At 37.5% G+C, this 20,576-nt stretch overlaps 1 protein-coding gene across 6 annotated transcripts in view; it reads right to left on the reverse strand.

The window, feature by feature from the left end:
- Window positions 1–55: 55 nt before the first annotated feature.
- The window catches only part of NELL1 (neural EGFL like 1), a 292,350-nt gene continuing 271,829 nt past the window's right edge, over window positions 56–20,576 (reverse strand). For 5 of the 6 annotated variants that reach the window (XM_083838068.1, XM_083838067.1, XM_083838069.1 and 2 more), the window contains 4 exons: window positions 11,565–11,758; window positions 5,941–6,117; window positions 4,115–4,339; window positions 56–2,010 (listed from right to left, as the gene is read on the reverse strand). In XM_083838068.1, coding sequence (XP_083694194.1) covers window positions 1,960–2,010; window positions 4,115–4,339; window positions 5,941–6,117; window positions 11,565–11,758 — 647 coding nt within the window. In that variant the 3' untranslated portion in view covers window positions 56–1,959. The remainder of the gene's footprint in view (window positions 2,011–4,114; window positions 4,340–5,940; window positions 6,118–11,564; window positions 11,759–20,576) is intronic. The other variant, XM_083838071.1, reaches the window with a different exon arrangement.

The raw sequence follows: 20,576 nt of genomic DNA on the forward strand, positions 1-20,576 counted from the left end.
GAAAGGACAGTGATTAGTGTTTTAAAATTCTGTTAATAAAAATAAAGGAAAGTTATCTGTACATAGGAGTTTATTTAGATGCCCACAAGTTTTAAATCATTCCCCTTTATATCTCAGCCCACTGGATATCTCATCCAACTGAATTACCATTGGGTTTTACAATGTGATATACAAAATGAGCTGACATGATTTACAAACATCCTTTGAGTATCATATAAAACACAACTGTTTCCCTTATTATACAATCATTAGGGCAATGCAAATATAGTCAAATACATTAGTAGCTGAAAATGATGGGGTATTTTAAGAAAATAAATTTACCTTTACCACACAGACCTGTTAGATAAAACAAATAATGTTTAAAAAATGGAATAAAATTATCTGAATGATAGCAAGTCATTTTTATATTTTTCCACTTTTCTCCTTATAAGAAACATGATAGTACTTGATTTAAAAGACTTGAATTTTTTCACTTTATAGTCACACTTCATTCTTATTTATCTGTTTCAGTTTTTCTGCATGAAACGATGAAAACCTCACAAATGTTGACTTTCCAGACTGTATTCACTATACTTATTTCTGCACTCTTTTCCACATACTCAGTGCTTAATTAAATGAAAAGCAAAAAACACTACACAAATGAGCAGAACAAAACACAACAGCACGTTAAAAAGGTGATGTTCAAGCTGTAGGTACTATCATCATAGAAATATATTCTTGTTCTAATGCCACAAACTTTCTAGCCTCGTGAAAAAAATAGACATAAGCTGAAGAGAATCTAAACTCTAACCTCAATATAGGGCTAAGAGTTTTCATTTGTATTTCTAAACTTATGTATTAAAAGACACCGTGTGCGTGGTAAATTAAAAACTAAATATTTTTAAATGTCATAAAATAAGAAAAGAGAAAATCTGTTTCTGAACTGTTAATTGGGTAATGAGAGTTACCAAGCGTTAAGGTCTACTGTCCCGCATGTCACTAGTAGAGCTGCTTCTGCACTTTGTCGTTATGGTAGCAGTAACTGAGAATGGTGGACATCATCATTACTGCAAATACAAAAAAGAAAAAACTCTGAACTAATCAATGATGTTATAACTGACAGCAAAAACTAACCTAGTCAATTTAAATTATATCATCTTAAGGCTGACTGTTTTATCGTTGCACAGTTCAGAAGAATTATACCCTTTTGCAGCATTTGTAGTTTCTCTTGCAAAACAGAACACTGACAAAGACTAATGGTTCTTTTCTGAACATGTGTTGAAATGGTGGTGGAAATTTTCAGTACCATTTCTCACCATAGGAGTCTTGCTGCTGCTTCACACATTTGGAAAAGAAAGTGCTTTTTTGCTGTTTCACTAAGTTCATGGCATTTATTTTTATATTTTTTAAGACAGACTTTGATTACTTCCATTCTGTCCAATCAAATATACCTTTGAATGTTTTAAAATGTTGGACAGATGTGAAATATAATTACTATGCAATTTGACTGTACATACATACATATTTTCATAAATACATCCGACAGGGACCTTGGAACTAAGTATGTGATATCATGGGACAAAACCACAACAGGCTGTTTCATTTGTAAAATCTAGATCCAAAGGAAGAAGAGCTGATTTCTATCATGTTGTCAATACACAAATTAAAACAAAAATACAGCATTAGTTTACCCATGAAATAATTTAAACATATTTGCAAATGTCTTGACAGGAAAAGTGTGTAATTTACAACACTGAAAACTTTTAACAACCATTGACTTATATGCGCTGTACTGTAAGTCACCCGGACAAGGCTAGCAAGGATGAGCATAGTGATAGGTCCCAAAGGCAACTCCCAAACATCTTCCTCATGCGGAGACTTTGGTAATTGTCTGTTGTATAAAACACCAACGCATACGGCTTCATTTCAGATGTTAACTTCATCATTGTTCCTCCCCCAGCACAGTCCAGTCCAAGTACATCAGTTATTGTTGAGACACTCTAAATCCACCGAGCAGCAGACGTTCCCATTCTGCACAGACAAACAAGCAGGTGTCAATCACTGCTGCAGAACAAGCTACAAAGAGCAAAGGGGATCGTAGCTGGCACAGGTAATTCTACTGCACACAAAAAACACCTGCTTAAGCCATCATCCCAGGTTGTCCTCGTAGATCCCAACAGGGATGGCTTTTTAAGGAGGCTGCTTTTCTAAGTAGCACTATAATTATCTGTTCTTTTTCTCTCTGTACAGACTGTATCTAGCAACAGACAGAACTAACCTGAACTACAAATCTGGTTGTAAACAACTCAGTGGTCCTCATGATAGAACACAGTACAACAGCAACAAAGATGATTTGAGTTGGTTTGTCCCATGCAAGAAAGTTAACGGAGAGAGCTTTAATCTGATCCATACTGGGAAGCTCTCAATTTTTCTGAAATATGCCCATCTTTCAGATTCTTGGTTTAATCAATATGAAAAACTCTGAAGAACGGCAGAAAAGCTAACTTCAATAATTTACAGCCCTGAAAAAACAGCTTGGTTTCCCACAGTGAACACAAGAATATTTTATGTAATACAAAGCAGTACTTTCATAATTCTGTTCATTACTTTTTGTTAAAAAGCAAGAGAAGATCAGTTTTCACTTAGAGTGATACAAAGCACAGAATCCATGGTTCAGCTTCCATGGAGTCTGAAAATAGCAGCAAAGAGGATACTGTCATCTGATTTTTATTAGTCCTTTGTAAACAGAATATATCTACTACAGCCTTAAATCCACAGCGACTGGCTTTGGTGACAACTACCTTAAGATGCTTTTTCCTGACCACTTAGAAATTAGTTGATATTCACTTTTTTTTTGTTTTTTGAGGAACACCATATTATGGATCACTAGCATCACCTTTGTATAAATGTAGAAATAACTTTACAGAAAATTGCACTTTTTAATCTGGACCATTTTGCCATTTCTGCTTATACCACAGCCTCTAAAACATTTACTCATGTACAGCTGAAGGGCAGTGAACTGTGGCAAAGGGCAGGAGCAAGCAAGAACCTAGTGGACCAGACCAGATGCCATAAAGGTTACAATTTCAAACTGTAAGCTCAGTAAATGGGGAAGTGCAGCATCCAGGCACAAGGTTCACACTGCATACACTGTGATAGGAGAACAGCTGGGGAAACAATGCCTGAACCAACTCCCAGAAAATGCTGGAAAACAATTTTTCTAAAGTCCTGGTCCCTCCTACATTAGGGCAGCCCCAAAGCAGGCACTTTGGGGAGGCTGACCTTGCTAGCCTGGAGCTCCTCCTGGCACACACTGCTCTGCATTATCTACCTTGTTTAGAGACAATTGCCTTTACCCTTTCTCTGGAAAGCTGCTGGCAGTGGCAGTGTTCATTATGTACATACTTATGGGTTAGAGTACTCCCTACACAGTGACCTCTCTGATCTACTCAGAGAGTGGCAAATAAAGCAGGTGTGCCCTTGCTCTCTCCCTGTTCATGCTGGCCCACTGATTAGAAAACCATACAAAATTTTTGAGATCAGGGATAGTAAGCAAGAGGGGTCATAAAAAAGTAGCCCAGTGGGATCATCACTGCATGGAAAAGGAGAGACAGACTGTTCTCTTGCCTTAGAGCCACTGGACAAAATACATGACAATGGAATAGAAACTAATAGGGAATAGAAACTATGATATTTCCCTCCCACTTCTCTTATGGAAGTGCCTTCTTATGGGGTTTCTACTTGTATACTTGCTGGTGAAACTTGTATTAGTATTCTTGACTCTGCTTACCAGCCCTGCAAAAGACATTTTCATAAACATTCGCATTAATTAATTATTGAAATGTTAGCCTAGTTTCATACTAAGAATGCCTGAAAGGCTCGCCAACAGAATGTCTGTAAATTGTGCTAGGATATTACATAGCTGTGCTTAACATTTTGAAGAAAACAAGCACAGATTGTTCTATTTCCACCCTGCAGACCACATAAGACACATTTTTTTGGTATGCTACTTTTTCTGCCCTCAGGTCTGATTCACTTCACAGCAATCTGAATATGAGCTTCCAAGGGCAGAAAATGACCCTGTTTTTATGTAGTAACAATCATTTCCATTACCATTCAACCTTGTCCATCATACCTTGCATTTGCAGGTTGTACAAGGAGATCCCACCATGGTCCATATGGCACCACTAAGTCTTGTAATTCCATAGCCATCTAGACAGGTTTTCCTGATGTCATAGGTGATGTTGTCAGCCAGGCAGGGGTCACTGACACAGTGGGGACAGCACTCTCCTTCTGAAATGGCTGTGTACTCGCAGTTTAGATTGGGGCACAAAAGAGGCCAACAGTCCACTTCCCCTTCCTGTAAAAATTGAAACAAAGCTCACTGAATACATTTCCATTTGTTAGCTAACTTTGCATCCTGTCAAATGGAAAACATTTCTTTCGCCAGCATTGAAATAGATTTAATGGATCAGCTTCTCAGCCTGGTTGATCACGTAACTGCATATTTGAATACTGAAACGAAGTTTTCTAAATGTAGCAGAGTATCATTTTCTTGTTTCTTGACTAAAAAAAAACACTATAGGAAGAGAACTTCAGTTCTTTGGGGTTTTTTAAGACAGCATTAAATACTGGTTTACAATAACTTTCCATAAACTACAATTTTTGCAGTGATGGCCTTGCAGACTTACGCCCTTATAGGGCATGGTCACATAAAATCTCTGTGCAATCACAGCAACTGTTTAAATAGGAAATTAACACTGCAAATAGATCTAAATTAGCATGTGTGAGAAGCACTGAACATGGATCTAACTAGTTCCACTTAGTGGAACTTAACTTTAAAAAAAAAAAAAAAAGCAGTTATTTCTGTAGAGTATTGCTGTAGGATCTGAGCATAAACTACACTAAACTTGCATTAGGCAACTTGGTAAGCATTTCAGATGTTGATAACATCTACACATCTACACTGCACCTAACCTTAGATATAGCACTGATTTACTGAATCAGTGTCTTTTAGTTCTGTATGTTTGTTAACCTAATCATAAAATTAGGCAAAGAAATGCTGACCACAAACTCAGCATCCTTTGTAAAATGCATCACATTTAATATTTGCCATTGCTGCTGTCTGCAAATGTTTCTTTCTGTTCTTTTGCCAACATTAAAACCATCTTAGGAGAATACAAAATACAATACTTACTGCTCTATGTTACAGATAATTATCTCTTAACAGTAACTTAGCTTTGAATGTAATTTGTTTCCTGATGCTCAGACTCCTCTTGATTGATATCACATGTAAAAACAATATTATACAGACAGCTATACATGGAAAATTGATAATTTTAATGAAGTTCACTGATGCACTAATTAGTATATCTGTGCAAAAATTAAAGCTGTAGGGAGATAATCTACAGTGCTTAATGAGAAAAGAATGTTCTTTATTTTGTATGTTTGTCTAGTAATTTTGGTTTTCTTTATTATTTTTTTTCTTTTCTTTTCTAATTCACCACGTGGCACTGGCACTCCACATTTCCAACTTCTGCGGAATTAAAAAAGAAAATTGCCCTGTCCATTTTGATAAGACAGGTACATCAGCTGTTGCAATTAAAAACTGAAACTTCCATCAAAATCCATCACATGTGAAAGAATCTTTAAAAATTATTTAAAGATCAGATGACATTATAAAAGTTGTCAGAAGTAGACAAGCACTCTAAAAAAAAAGTTAATATAGTGTCAAGGTTTCCAAGCTTTTGTCAAGCTTTTCTTTTCAGTCATTAGACCTACTTATTCAGCAGCAGGAAGAAAACTGATGGTGCGTCATTTGGTGCATGCTCTATAAATGCTTTAGTATCATTCTTAGTCTAAAAAGCAGGTGAAGAGAGAGCAAACAACCTGCTTCCAAGTACATTTTGCTAAAAATGACAATCATTATTCTTGCTCCCCTCCAAAACACTTTGCCCATACCAGGCAACGGCACTGCTGACAGCTGTAGGTCCAGTTGTCCCCACTGCGGTAGAGCTTGTGCCCCGTTTGGTCGAGGCACTGGCTGGTGACGCGAGTGTCACACTCTGGGCAGCAGAAGAGATCAGCACTGGGGTTCTCACAATCACAGGCTGTTCTCCGGCAGAAAATTCTCCCATCCTGCAAATACACATTGCCCTGCTGTCAACCACAAACCACCAGACAGCAACCCAGATCAGTGTCCCAAAAAAAGCCCCACACTATATATATCAAAGAGCATGTCTTTGGCATATCAGAAAATATGACGTTCTTAATGTATTAGATGTTAACCGACATAAGGACTCGATCATGCAAGTTGTGATACCTCAAATACCAGTATTGTCCCAGTTTCTGTCAGTGCACTGATTCAATGCTGTCTGAATGTGAGTGGTGTTTTTCTGTCTGTAACTAATTGAATTTAAAATAAATCAGTACCTCAGATGAAATGTGAAACAATCTTCTTTCTCATTAGTTACATCAACAAACTCTCCAACCAGTAGCCTCTTTAGTACATGCAATATTTGTTTAGCTTTATTTTGACTAAGTGTGGAATTGTGAAGAAAATAACTTGAATAAATATATGGAAGATATGAGGGTGGTCCCTTTAACTTCATAGTAGCACCCTGCAGCAAAATCACAGTGATACTAATCGTTCTTTACTCTGAATTCACAACTGGTTTTGTTCCATATCTGGACCTACTGTACACCAGCATAAAGCTAAATGGAGTACAAACTATCACCACTCCTTATAACTCTGTTCATGTACTAAAGAGGGCCTGTATTCCACAGGCTCTCCAAAATATGATTTTGCTAAATATTTACTTACTGTATTGGATGGCATATTTTGTTAAATGCTATTAAACAGAACTGTGTGAGATAAACAGAAGATTTGCTTCAGCATGTAAAGAGGAAAGGATATATTCTCTTTGCATCAGAGAAAGCTAAATTGATTTAAATTCTAGTTATGAAAACTAGGGGAGCTATTGTGTTTGAAATTATAGCATTTACTATAGGTGAGCCAACATACTGATATGCCACATGTAGACTTGGAACTGAAATCAAAGTTAACAATGAGGAGATTATTGAAGAGTTTTGACATTAAATTCTTTTGCATTTAATGCAGATAATTGGATTACTCCTTATTCAAACAAAACATCACCTGCAGCCAATTTGAAGGTAGTGTTGAGAGAGGAATAAACCACAGTTGTACCATTTGCAAAACAACTGCTCTCACTTCAATGGAGTTTTTTCATATTGTCAGCAGAACCTTGTTCTGAATCTATAAACCTGTATCTGATGTAAGCAGGACAAGTTTTTTCATTGCCACCAAAAAAAGGGATACCTATCAAAGCAAAGAAATTTATTTCCTCTTGAATCTTTTAAAATGTGATTACTAAAAAGAAGCACAGCAGGCCCAGATGTCTTTTCCACAGGCAGACAGAAAAGCCATAACCTCAGCATACAACATAGGAGGAGGCTGTTCTGTTTCTATTTTGAGGAATGTATTTTGACTCATAATGCCCATGTCAGTCAGCATCACTGATGCATTTCATAGTATTTTTGGATTGATTAACATATTGCTTTCTGTTATAAGAATGATTAAAATGTTATGCCTAACAAGGAAAGCTAAAGAGAACGTAGAATTACAGAAGTACAGAAAACATGCTAGCTCAACATGGTTCTCAAGTGCTTTTCCTAGCCACAAGGCATAAGGCTAGACTGCCTTACAGTCTCTAGTCAGCTTTGCATCAAATTAAGATAACTAAGGATTCCGTACTTGTGGCTGATTCCTCACTGAAGCCATAGTAATAAATAAAGCTTTGCTTCCCTACTCAGCAGTTTGAGTAAATCACAAAGTAAGGAAGATGGCCTGTGACCCAGTTCCTTACCCACACCTGCTGGACAGGTCCAGATGCAGCATGGGGAATAAAACCCACAAAAAAAAAAAATCTTCCCTACTGCCAAGTTATGACCAAATCTCTGTTCTCACAGGTGGAAAGGCACAAGTATCTTTCACCCTTTTGAGGGAGGACATCAAGCAGAAGTCCAGCACAAATGCTCTGCCAGGATGACCAGCTCCAGGTGAGTTGTGCCAGGTGTCTCAGCAGCCTGATGCCGCCAACAATGGCAGTCTCTCTTCTCTCCATAATGGAGTGCTGATTAATAATGACTAGCAATAACCTGTCTGCCTGAGCCCAATTTACTTTCCAAGCTTTCAAGATTATTTTTCAAATTCCCCTTTCAGCTGGTGATGGTGCTGGTACTTCACTACTCTGAGCTACTGTGCTGTTACCTCTGGGGAGCAGCTAACCTTTTACGTTGCCTTCACTCTCTGTATTTCGGAACACTGACAAAGCTTGATGATTTTGCCAGAGACCTTTTGGTAATCATAATATACTGCTAATAATACACTGCTAATCTCTATTATTTAAGCATCTGTGTTTTATCTACAACCTCATTAGTTCCATGCCTTTCAAAAAACATTTTTATCCCTATACTGCAGTGACATAAAGCCTCTTAAGCTACATCTTACTTTTGTCTTTGCAGTTCTATATTAGCATTGTGGTTTGGGCTTTTTTGGTTGTTTTGTTTTTCTGATAGCAAAAACTGAGAAATACACAGAAAATAATTCATTTCATTTTGATGGGATAATTACATATAGCATCTTGTTAGTACCTCTCTCTCAGCCTTCCTCACTGAAGCAGTTCTACATGTTTCAGAAGCATCAGTGATATGAACACAAAATTATTCCTACCAAGGAAAAAACTGACACACAAGAGAATCAATGTAAAGGGTGACTCAAGTTTTCACAGAACCCCAAAGCCGACCAGACAGAAGTCAGACCCTGCAGAAACCAAACCAAACCACCTCGCTGTTCTCACCATCAGGAACACCCTTCACCTTTGCACATCCCACCATTCCCAGTGCTGTGCTTACCTCCCAGACTTTTTTCACATTGGGAATGGAGGGTTATCTGAATTAGGGGACAGACTCAAAAGCCCACATATAGCCAGACCATACAGCCATGCTTCCCCCCCCGCCTTTGGGAGAAGGGAACAACTACCCACTCCCCTTCAAATTTTTATGTCTTGTGCATTAAATCCACAAGAGTTCAGGAAGATACTTGAAGAGGATGCATCAAACATACTTAAGGTATTACATTAATTATACAGTCAGCTAATTAAGTTTCAAGAGTTTGTGTTTATGTAAACTTTGTCCCCATTCAGGTGAATGAGGACAATTTGAAGAGACTGGATCTGATGGAACACTGGAATAATCCCTTGTGCTTCCATAATGACACCTGCTTCAGTATACTACTGAAGTAATATAACTTCTTGTATTTGACAGCATTCTACTCCACAAATAGCACTACTTAATGAACTTCAAAGTTAAGCATGCTACTCAATTTCCATTTGAAGCTAAAATATTTTCAAGACAGGATCCATGTCTTCCAGCCACTGCACAACATACATCCCTCTGACCTTTCCTAAAATAACTATACCAAAACAAAAGCTAAAAGAAAACATTATTTTAAAGGTGAAACACTGATTTGTCTCCAAGAGAAAACAAGTCAGTAGGATCATTTCAAAGTTAGAGTAAGAAATACAAGGAATGATTTAGTTATACTCTGCCCTTTTCCTCACCAAAATCAGCAAGCTGCAAAAGGGACAAGCAGGACCAGCCCTCCATGCAACTACATGAAAATAGTAGAGCCCTGCAGTAGATTTGAGAAGTCTGGTGTACTGGGAGCTACCACAATTTATAAAATATGTTTCAATAATAATTTCAATAAATACTGAGAGAAGACTTTACTTTCTGGTTGGATAAGATGGAGGCAGAGCTCTCCTCGTTTTCCCTGTTCTATAGCAAAGAATTTGGCTCTTGAAACAAGGCAGCTACTGACATGAAATAAAATGCAAATGTGAATTCACAGAGGAAAAAAAACGGAAAATGAGGAAGATATAAAGGAAGAGTCACAGCAACAAACACTGCCAAGCTTACTTTAAAATATCTATGTACTAGTTAATCATTTTGTGTATTTTCATATACTAATAAGGGCATTCAACATAAGAAATAAGCGCAATGAGAAATGGCAAAGAAAACAAATAATAAGCAATCTAAAATGGGAATACTAATAGTTATAGCTCTGCAAAGGCAGACCAGATGTCTTCACATACATTAAACTGTTTATTCTATTGACTAGAAATCCTTTCATAAGCCAGCCTGTTCCCCAAGATTACAATAAAAGCTTTATATGTATTCAGTGGAGTTGTACATTTCAGCTTCTGAAGGGAGGAGTTTTAGGGAACTTAAGGCTACTTGAAGTAAAAAATATAGCAACTAACAAGATTATCTTCCCATTTGAGCCCCAAACAGTGCTGAGGTTTGTGGGTTCTATTCACTCTCAAGCGTTGATTTCCCCTTCTGATATACTACTGCAATACAGAAATGATGAGGCTTTCAGCTTCTCGTAACTTCAAAGTACCTCGTCCCTCATCACCCCTCCAAACTCTCTAGAGCTTCTGCAGCTCACAACCAGGGGACAGATAGGCTACTTCTCATTCTTTATGTTCAGATTTTCACAGTGGCCAAAATTTCATTTTACAGATGCAAGAGCCAATAGTGTTCCTGCTGTATCTAAGCATAGTACTATGTACTACATAGTACATAGTACCAGTACTATGAACACATCAGGTCAAAGTGGCCATAAAAGATCAACCACTTTGCAAATTGGTGCCTTTCTAAAATTCTAGTGGTTTCACTGACAGCAGCCCTCTTTAGAACAGTGAAAAGGAAGAAAGGAGAGTCAAATGGTCTTTTAAGTTGATTACCACAGTCAGAAAAGAATGGTCAGTTTCTGGGGGGGGAGGGTGGCCAACAACAACAGTAATAATAACAAAAAAATAAAGAAAAAACTGTTCTGTGATTTCTGAAGTAGACCTACTTCTACTGTGCCTGGCTTCTCCAAAGGTGCAGAGAATGCTGCACTGCCCAAGGGGGGAGAACTGCTGACAGAGACAAGCTGGGATGTGAAGGAGAAAGCTGGCCTTCACCCCTCTCCACTGGAGGAAATTTAGTGCCTACTGCTAAGTCCTCTAACGTTGGAATCATGTCAAGTTAATTGATAGGTATTCCAACTAAAGGGCAACACCATCAAGAGGGCCACTGTTGGCTACATACAGTACTTGCCCTAAGAGATGCATATTCGTATGAAACAGAAATTGAAAACCGTTTTTAACATCTAGAATAAGCACATTGATCGCCTGCAAGTTGTGTTAAAGGGCAATGTGAGAACCTCACAGAGGCATGCCCTGAGTGGCTCTGGCCCACAGGATGACACACGGTAGAAGCCCTCCAGTGTTAGCTGCTATTCAGTTGTGTTCAGTTTTGCACAAAAGGAAAAAAGACTGTTCCAGAAAAATTTCCCAGTCACAACTTCAGTGCCCCTCAGCAGAGCTTACCTTCTGCCTCAGCGCCTTGGGCTTAGGCTAACATTTTGCCAATGCCAGTGGCACTGCAATATGGGGTGTCTGACATGAGCCCAGAGAATTAAAGAACTCCTGAAATCCAGAACACCAGGATCTCACCTTGCAGGAACAAACGGAGCATCTGTCCTCCCTCAGGGTCCACACCTGCCCATTCCGCTTGAAGCCACCTTCGTGGGGACAGTCTCCGGTACAAGATGGTCCAGACGGACAGAGGCAATCAAACCCTCCTGCCAGGTTCACGCAGGCTGAGTCATTCCAGCAGGTGTGGGTCTTTAAGGCACACTCATCGATATCTGCAAGACAGCAGATTTATAATACTTTGGACATTTGGTTTCACAGGGCAAATGCTATTTCTATATTAATTATTAGTCATCTGCCTTGCTGGTGGGTACCTTCTTTCTGACATCTTCCGTATGTATTTGATAGATATTAAACGCTGATTTTGTAAACTTATCTACTGTTTGTTTTGATTCCACCAAGAATTCTTAAACTATCACCAGCAGGCTTAATTATAAAAGCTGAGACTGACAGAACTAGTGGAACTATATATCACTGATGAACTTGAACAGGGTGTATAGTGTTTTTCCAGTCACGGGCAACTAGTGAAGAGAATTACCTTCCATCTGTTGGACCACTCTCTGTTCTGGATTTTACACCAAAACAGAAAGGCACTATTCTTCATAAGCTCCTAGCATGATCAACGTTTCCACACTAACAGTTATCAGCTGCATCTTATTCCCATTGCTGGAAGGTATAAGAGAATTTAAAAGTACAAGATAAAATAAAAAAAGAGGCACCTTATAGAACAAAAAAAAAAATCTTAAAAAAAAGCTATGTGGGAAAACCATGATTTAGCAATGACACAAAGAAGTAAGCAACAAAAGAAAATCATTATACACTGGAGAAAAGTGAATTACAGTACCCCATTAAAATTGCTTTTGGAGGGTAACATATAATTATGCAATACGGATTTACCTAGGGAGTTTATACAGCATTCTTTTTCTTGCAGTGAAAGCCATGAGCTTTATAAACACATTGTGGAAAGCAGGTATTTCTTTCAGAAAATAACTTTGGACTGCTCTTAAACAATATATTGACAGATTGTCCAGATAAAATACCAGTAAACTGGTGGGGCTTTTTTGTTGCAACATTAATAATGAAAGCTATAAGAAACGGTGGGAAGAAGGCTAGAGAAGAAAGTCCTTTACAAGTATCTGAGGATTTCTATCATGAAAATTCCAAAAGGGTGTTGTACAAATTCAGAAATTACAAGGAAGAATCCTCACGCTTACCATTTAAAATGCCTTTATTGCTAGGGTGAAATTTATAACTCTTCACAATATTACCCAAGAGTACTTTTAATTCCTCTCTAAAACAACAATTTTTAAAATTTAATAGAATTAAAGAAGAAAAATTACCTAAACTCTAATGAAGTGGGATCTCATGGCTAGCTGCCCTACCTCGTGGGTAGAGTGCCATGGATTCACTAGTCATCTCCTCAGAAAGCCAGAAAAATAAAGACATTAAGAATTCTCTCAATTAGCTGAAGGAAACTATCTATTAACAACCAAATCACCACATTTCCTCTGGCCTGGATAGTAAACTTGCTGGTTTCAGTTCACAAATGCTCCAGGAACAACTGGAAATGTTTTAGTCCTTGGGTTTGATCAAAAGCAAAATCAGCCACCACAACAGAGTTTGGGGCTTAGGGCATGAGAAAACTGCTGTTCTCCTTTCTGCTCACAGACCAAAAGGGAAGCCAGAAGGCAATTACACCACAGAAGGGCTTCACTCCTGGGCTGGGGGCCAGTCCTTTGTCAGAGATGTTCCCAGTGGCCTGATAGCTTGATTCAATTGCTCATCACTCAGACTTCCCTAAAATTGATGCATTTTGCTGCTTTGATGGTCTTAATCACCAAAAAAAGAACATAATTGCTCTAATGCATACCATAGCACTACTGAGAATTTGAAAGGTCCACTACCAGTGGTGTAAAAGGGATTGCACTACGAGAAATTAAAACTTGCTGTTCATTGATTAACAGGTGCCAGAGTATCACAGAAGGTAAAGGCCATGAAGAGAGTTATGACTAAACTGTTATCAAAACAGCTACAGTGAGGCTTAAAATATTCTTTAAAATACCCTATTTTCCTTTTGATAGACTTTGGCTTGTATTTCTTTGGTTGTTGTTGTTGAAGATCAAGACATAAATGCGACATTCGCTTTTTGGTGATTTCACAAAGTGATATTCAATTGCCAATATTTTCTTTGCCATATTAAGGGCTTTTTGAGCAGCATATATATAGTATGCAGCAGGATCACAGTGCAAATTAGAAGGGTAGCTTTCACAGTTCAAAACTAAAAGGATTTCACAGATGAATATAATGCCATATTGCCTACAGAGTTCCATGTAATTGCTTTACTTATGACACAGAAATCTAATTTGGCTTCCATGTAATTTAACAGATTTATGGAAAGCCAGATGTTAGCAATTATAGAAACTAACATTATTCATATTCTCAGTAGTACAGACCTGTTCATACTTCACGAAGTCAACTTAATATGTTATATATATCCAAAAGGGAAGAGCACCCTATTTATGTACTGCTGCTGCTGCTGTGTTAGGTTTAGCACACATGAAAAGGATGCCCCTATTAACAGAGACCCAACCTGATAAATGGGACATTCTTTACAAAGTAAGCCATCAAGAAAAGCTGAGTAACATAGCGTGAACATAAATTCCTAATTGCTACTCAGTTTGCTCTTTTTTTTTTTCTTTATGCAAATGATGGTTTCTTATTATTTTACGGCATTTATTATTTAAAAGTTTTAGCCATTAATCAAATATAAAACGCTTGGACACTACACTCATTTCCAGCTGAACTTTTAATAAAGCTAATTTTCTGAGAACCTCCCTTTGGCAGCATTTTCTTGTCACTGACTGCATTTCTAAAAGTCAGAACAAACAGCCAGTGTTCCCAGTAACTTGAGGAAAATAAGTTATAAGTGTATTTTTGTCCCCTTCATTCTTTAAGAAAAAAAAATAAAAAGAAAAAAGATACAGAAGAAAAAAGAAGACATGTTCCCATATTTTTAGCTCATAGTTAGCTTAAAAAAGTATTTTAGCTTAATGGAGATCACATGGAATTGCTCATATTGATGTGAGATGAGCATGTAGATGGCTGTGCAAAACATAGAACAAAGTGCTTGTATTTACTGTGCAATTTCTTTTAACAATTGGAATCAATGTGTCTATTTAGCTGTTGAAAACTTAGCATAGTTTAAAATTCTGAACATGCCCAAAACAATATTCTAATGAATATGAAAATTGTATGATAAGGCTTTTGCATACAGATTATTTTTATATTATTCAAATCCTTGCTCAGCTCAAATTCCCCACACTCCCATCAGGTTTCATTTGCTTTCCCACAACAGCTCTCAGAAGGCGTTGGCCCAAAACTGTAACATCTAACGAAGGACAAGGCAAAACCGTACACAAACTTTACTGCCCATTATAACAATGCCAGGCAGAAGATGAAATATTCAACTATAAAACTAAGCAACTTTTAAGAACAATGGACAAGTACATATACAAAACAGCATGGACATGCCATAGTTTACTCCTATATATAACACAAGAACAAGAAGTCTTTCTTGACTTTTGGGGGAATTAGTTCTTCCATGTAGCCTATAAACCTGTGAAAACCATCTCATTTTCCTCTCCATACCTGGTATGACTTTGCAAGATTATTCATTAAATTGAGATAATCTGTGGCATAAACCACTAACTAACTCAAGTAAAACTGGCAGAGCTTCACTTCTCCCCTCAACACCGTTTCTCTTCAAGAGAGAATAGAGTGGTGAAAATAGAGAATAGAACAGAAATGACCATAATCAGAAACTTCTTTGTAAAGCTAGCCTTCTGCTATTTTATATCAACAATATACCACCAGCAGCAAAGTGTTTGTTGCTGAGACATGCCACCTCAAACATTGCACAAGACTATCATAAAACTGATCAAGATCTTCACTGTTCAAATACCTTCAATCTGTGCTTCTCTAAACAAGCGTACAGCAAAAAGTACCTGATACGTATTTTAGCTGCAATGCAACTAGTGACATTTTGTGGATGGGAAAAAAGAAGAAAACAAACTATCCAAGACATGCTTATTTCCTATATGCTTTTGAAATACATAAATATTACTTGGTAACATGGGCAGACAAGAAAGCAGAATCAAAATGGAATAGAATAATCCCCTGAGATGCAATTTCCTTTTTCATCCTTTTTGGCTGTAACAAGAAGTAATTTGCTTCAGATATTGTGAGAGGTCCCATAGCCACTGCATTTGAATGGGGCGGAAGACAAGCATGACCGTATATATCAACACAAGTTGGTTAACTAGGTTTCACTGAAATTTTAAACCAATCCCTAGTTCCTTCATTTCTTAGTTTTCCAGGCTATTCAGGTTTTAATGGTGTGACTTTTCTACAGCACCTTAATAAATGTGTGCAAGCATGTCACGCAGTGTGGTGCTCTGTAATATCATGATAAGCTGTTGTAGAAGAACTCTACTAATGTGCTAATTTTAACTGTTATGGTACATTAAACCATTACAGTATGTGATGTGAAAAATGTATACTCAGCTCCCAAACAAGTGTGTACAAGTTAACTAAACACTGTTTTGACAAATCATTTTTCACATGCAATTTGTCACAAAATAATGTATTTGCCTTCCTCCTAAATCAAACAAAGTGATTTGGACTCATCTTTGAAAAATCACTAAACAGATTCGTTTTTTAGTTAGAAATTTTATGATAGTACTTCTATTCTACAGAGACATAATGATGTATTAAAGAACACTGTATGGTAAATTAGATTCAGAACATAGGATTTACTAATGCTTTCTAGAAATACAGAAATGACTAAGCACAATTACCTTGAAGATATGAAACTCCTAGAACACAAGAATCAGAATTTACTAAATGGAAAGTAAGCAAGAGACTCTTTTCATTTTGTAGAGACTGACGTTATGAGTTTTACTAAAGTCTACAAGCAGAATAAAGTTGTAAAACAGCAGATTCTAGAGATGGTCTTGGATATTCTGCACAATATGTAAACCTTTCTGTCTACATACCACTTCTCTAATGGCAGAAAAGCAATTCTCAGGCATACAGGAAGATTTTTGAAGGGTGGGTCTAGCCTTTTGTTTGACAGAAAAAGGGGGCACAATAGAATCATAGAATAGTTTGAGTGGGATGGGACCTTAGAGACCATCTAGTTCCACTTCTCTGCCATGGGCAGGGACACCTTCCACCAAGACCAGGTTGCTCAAAGCTGCATCCAGCTGGGCCTTGAACACCTCCAGCGATAGGGCATCCACAGCTCCTCTGTGCAACCTGTTCCAGTGCCTCACCACTGTCACAGTAAAGAAATAATAAAGAACAGAACTGCTTTTCCATCACTTTCAAACCTAGGAAACAGAGAACACTGCAGCGTACCATGTAGTATATTAAAGCTTCAGTGATTGCTTTTAAAACTGTTCAGACTTAACCCTGAAGCACTGCTGCACCCAGCTTTTATGGGAGACTAACACACATGGAGTTTTCTCTCACAAGCTGCTCCATCCTACTGTATTCCAGATTTCATATCCCAGCAACAGCTACTCTAACCCTGCAGTTAGGCTGAGCTATACAACCTTTCAGCATGCTAAACACGGTGAATCCTGTGGGTTTTTTTGGTGGGAGGAGGATCCATGTTAAGCTTCCCTACAAAGTTTGCACTGATTCTTGAAGAAAAGACAAAGACAACCAACAGAGACCACTGTCTTCATTGTTCCCTCTGTGCTTGCAAGTCACAGCATAAAGACTTGGAAAATGAAACCATTTTAGGGAGGGGAAAAAAAAAAAAAGAATCAGGAATTCAGCACTCCAGGCCTGAACAGTTCTTTACAGACCAGAAGCATCTCACTTAAAGAGAGATGGAGATAAGTATGTATAATTTATCTTAATTTGCTTTTATTTTTCTCCTGCAGATATGAGTGAGCTTTGTGGCACGCTATTTACTTCTCATAAGACAGCATTTTCTTTGTCATTTTTTTACCTTCTTTTGATTCTGATAATCTCAAAGATTGTCACGAAAAATTCAACAGTGAGGGTAATTACCTTATGTGGTAATAATGTTTGTCAACAGGCACTTAGTGCAGGGAAACAGCAACGTATGCCAGTTGCTTCAACATGGATTGTGATATATCTGTGGATTGTTGTTAATACTGGGATATGTATCATATGACAAGTCATAGTTCTCTATAAAGCATTTTTGTGTGTTTACCTTAACGTGTAGCAAAATCCCTATTAAGAAAGGAAAAAAGAGTGAAAAAAAATAAAAGAAAAAGAAAAACACAGCAACTATAGGCTACATATTTTAATTGCCAAGGAAACTTTGGTAGCATCTTAGTTATAGCAATTGCCTTTTGTCTGCAAGCAGTATTCTTAATAACATATTGTGAAAGGCCAGTGCCTCATAAAAACGCTACTGCTGGTAATTAAATTACATTCTCTTAATTTGAGCCTGCTTACCATCTCTTTATGAAACTGACATCTTTTATAAAAGTGTGGCTGTGGAAATATATTCCCTTTTCAAAGCTGTCTATGCTTGATATTTTGAGCAATAAAGAATTTTCTGAAGCTTGAAGCGCCCTGGCTAAGTCATCCATCCTTATTGCCCAAGCTCTCATACAATATTATGACTTTCCTAATTTACAAATTTGTCCCTTGCCAGGTGACAAACTCCACTCTTACAGGCAACAAGGTAAAGCTTTTAGAAGCCCTGAGCTACCACAATGCTACCCAAATGTATACATGTTTTAAAATGTTCTGCAAGCACTAATGAGACCCTGCAAGCAACAAGTCAGCACCAAGACCACCTCCACATAAACAGAGGGAAAGGGGAATTTCTGAGAGAGATACAAATGCATCCAGCAGCAGCAACCACCTGCCCAGGCTTTGGACTATCTGCCAGAGTTGAGTACTCCTTCCTGTCTTATGATTTTTCATACGTTGTTATTATTTTGTTGGTTTGTCTTTTTTTTTTTTTTTTTTTACCTATTTTATTTTTAATTCTTATTATGCTTTTAGCCTGTTTATTGTTCTCCAAGATTTGTCCTTCAGGAAGGAAGAAATGCTTCAATACATACTGAAGGGCACTGAGCCAAACCCAGCTCAGGTACATACTAGGATCTCAGTAAACAGTCCGCAAAATATAACAGGCCAAAATGCTGTTGCTAAGCAGATGAACGCTCTTTTATCTGAAACAGAGCGAACGGCTCTGGCCTTGACTCTAAATACTCCGCCGTGCAAATAAGCTCTGTAACATAATGAAAGTCAATGTTTAAGTAACCAAGTTTTAGTGAGAATATGCACTATCATCTCTTATTTTAACCACTTCTTAGCTGTACTTTTAAATAAACATCACAGTTTTAAATCTCTTTGTTATATGGATTAGCAAAGTCTTTCAATTAATTTTAACTGCCTAACCAGTATAATGAAACAAAAGAAACTGGTTTATTCTCTTCATCACTGGTACCCCGCAGCAGATAGTTCAGAGAAGCTATTTAGTCAAAATAACCTCATTCATTTCACATTCCGTTTACAACTTGCATATGGCAAGAAGAGCACCTCACCTCACAGATTTCCAGTGTGCTGTGCAGGTCAAAACGAGGGCAATTTGTTTGCACCAAAACTCATCCTTTCAGTTTCCACAGTATGTAGAGCACTGGGGGCTCTTTTTATTATCTCAGAGGTAACCAAGTGTCCTTCCCTTTATTAGCAATACTGGCTTTTTCAGCAACTGAGCCTATCTGTGGGCCACGTCAAACCACGGTCTTGTCTGTGCATCTGTCTTTTGCTGAGCCCAGCCCGAGTCTTGCATTTTCTTAGACAGAAAACAGCTACCTAAGGTCGGCCTGAAAAGGGATGGAGATCGCCATGGTAGCAGCACAGATAGACATCAGGAATGGTACAAATGATATTTATCCCCATTTCTGTCGGGGCTTTTCAAAGGCTACTTCATGTTGCTTTGACTTTTGATAAAGTACTTTCAATATTAAGTCGCAAAATGCTGTAAAATTTTTCAATTTCCTTTTTTTTTTTTTTTTTTTATTTAAACACAGCCTCGTCAGTCAAGCTCACTGTTGAGATTTTGTTGTGTTCCCTGGTCAGCTTAGGACAATGTATTAATACATAAGAAGCTAGTATAGTTCAGCTGGACAATCTACAAAATATTGCTTTTGCAAATAATTTTTTTTCTCTGCATGTTTAAATCACAGTGCTATAATAGCTGCAATTTGTAAAAGATTAGACTTTATGTTACAAGTTAGAACTTAATATATATATTCATATGAAAAAATATATTTTACTTCAACTGTATACTTCAAATCTTAGATAGAGCCCTTTGCACTTACATATGATAAATAAGTTTTACAGTGTTAAAACAAAGTCTTTCACAGAAGAAGCAGAAAAGCAAAAATGTTTTTATAGAAAATTCATGGAACTGAGTAGAGATGAAATAAATGGAATTCCAAAGAAAGGATATAGAATGAAGAAAAGTACACCTGTATCTCAAAACAGTAGTTACAATGGGATCCTTTCTGCATTGTTTTAAACTCATATAATAAAATATCATATAGAAATTATACACAAGGCTTCCAAGAATAAGTAAATAGGTGTAAAAATTGTAAATCAGAGGTAGAACACAACTGACACCTCGCTATGATTTTGTTGGTGCTTACTTGCTGTGGTGGCACACAAAATCTACAGACAGTCAAGGGCACCCAGACTGCAAGAACCAGCACTAGATCCTCATGGAGCCTCATTCTTTGTCCTCCCACAGAAACAACAGACAAATTCCTCTGCACCCCTTAAACATTCCTTTCCCTTCGTGCTCTTAGGGCGTTATTCTCCAAATACAGTACATAAAGTGCTTTACGCTATTTGCATAACTCTAAAAATAAAATGATGAAGATATGAAACAATGCAAAACAAACATATCAAAGGAATACAGACATATACCAAATGTGTTCTCATGCTGCTGTGCTGAAATCTGAAAGCCAACTCTTC

This window comes from Anser anser, assembly GCF_964211835.1.
Source record: "Anser anser genome assembly, chromosome: 5".
Lineage (NCBI taxonomy): Eukaryota > Metazoa > Chordata > Aves > Anseriformes > Anatidae > Anser > Anser anser.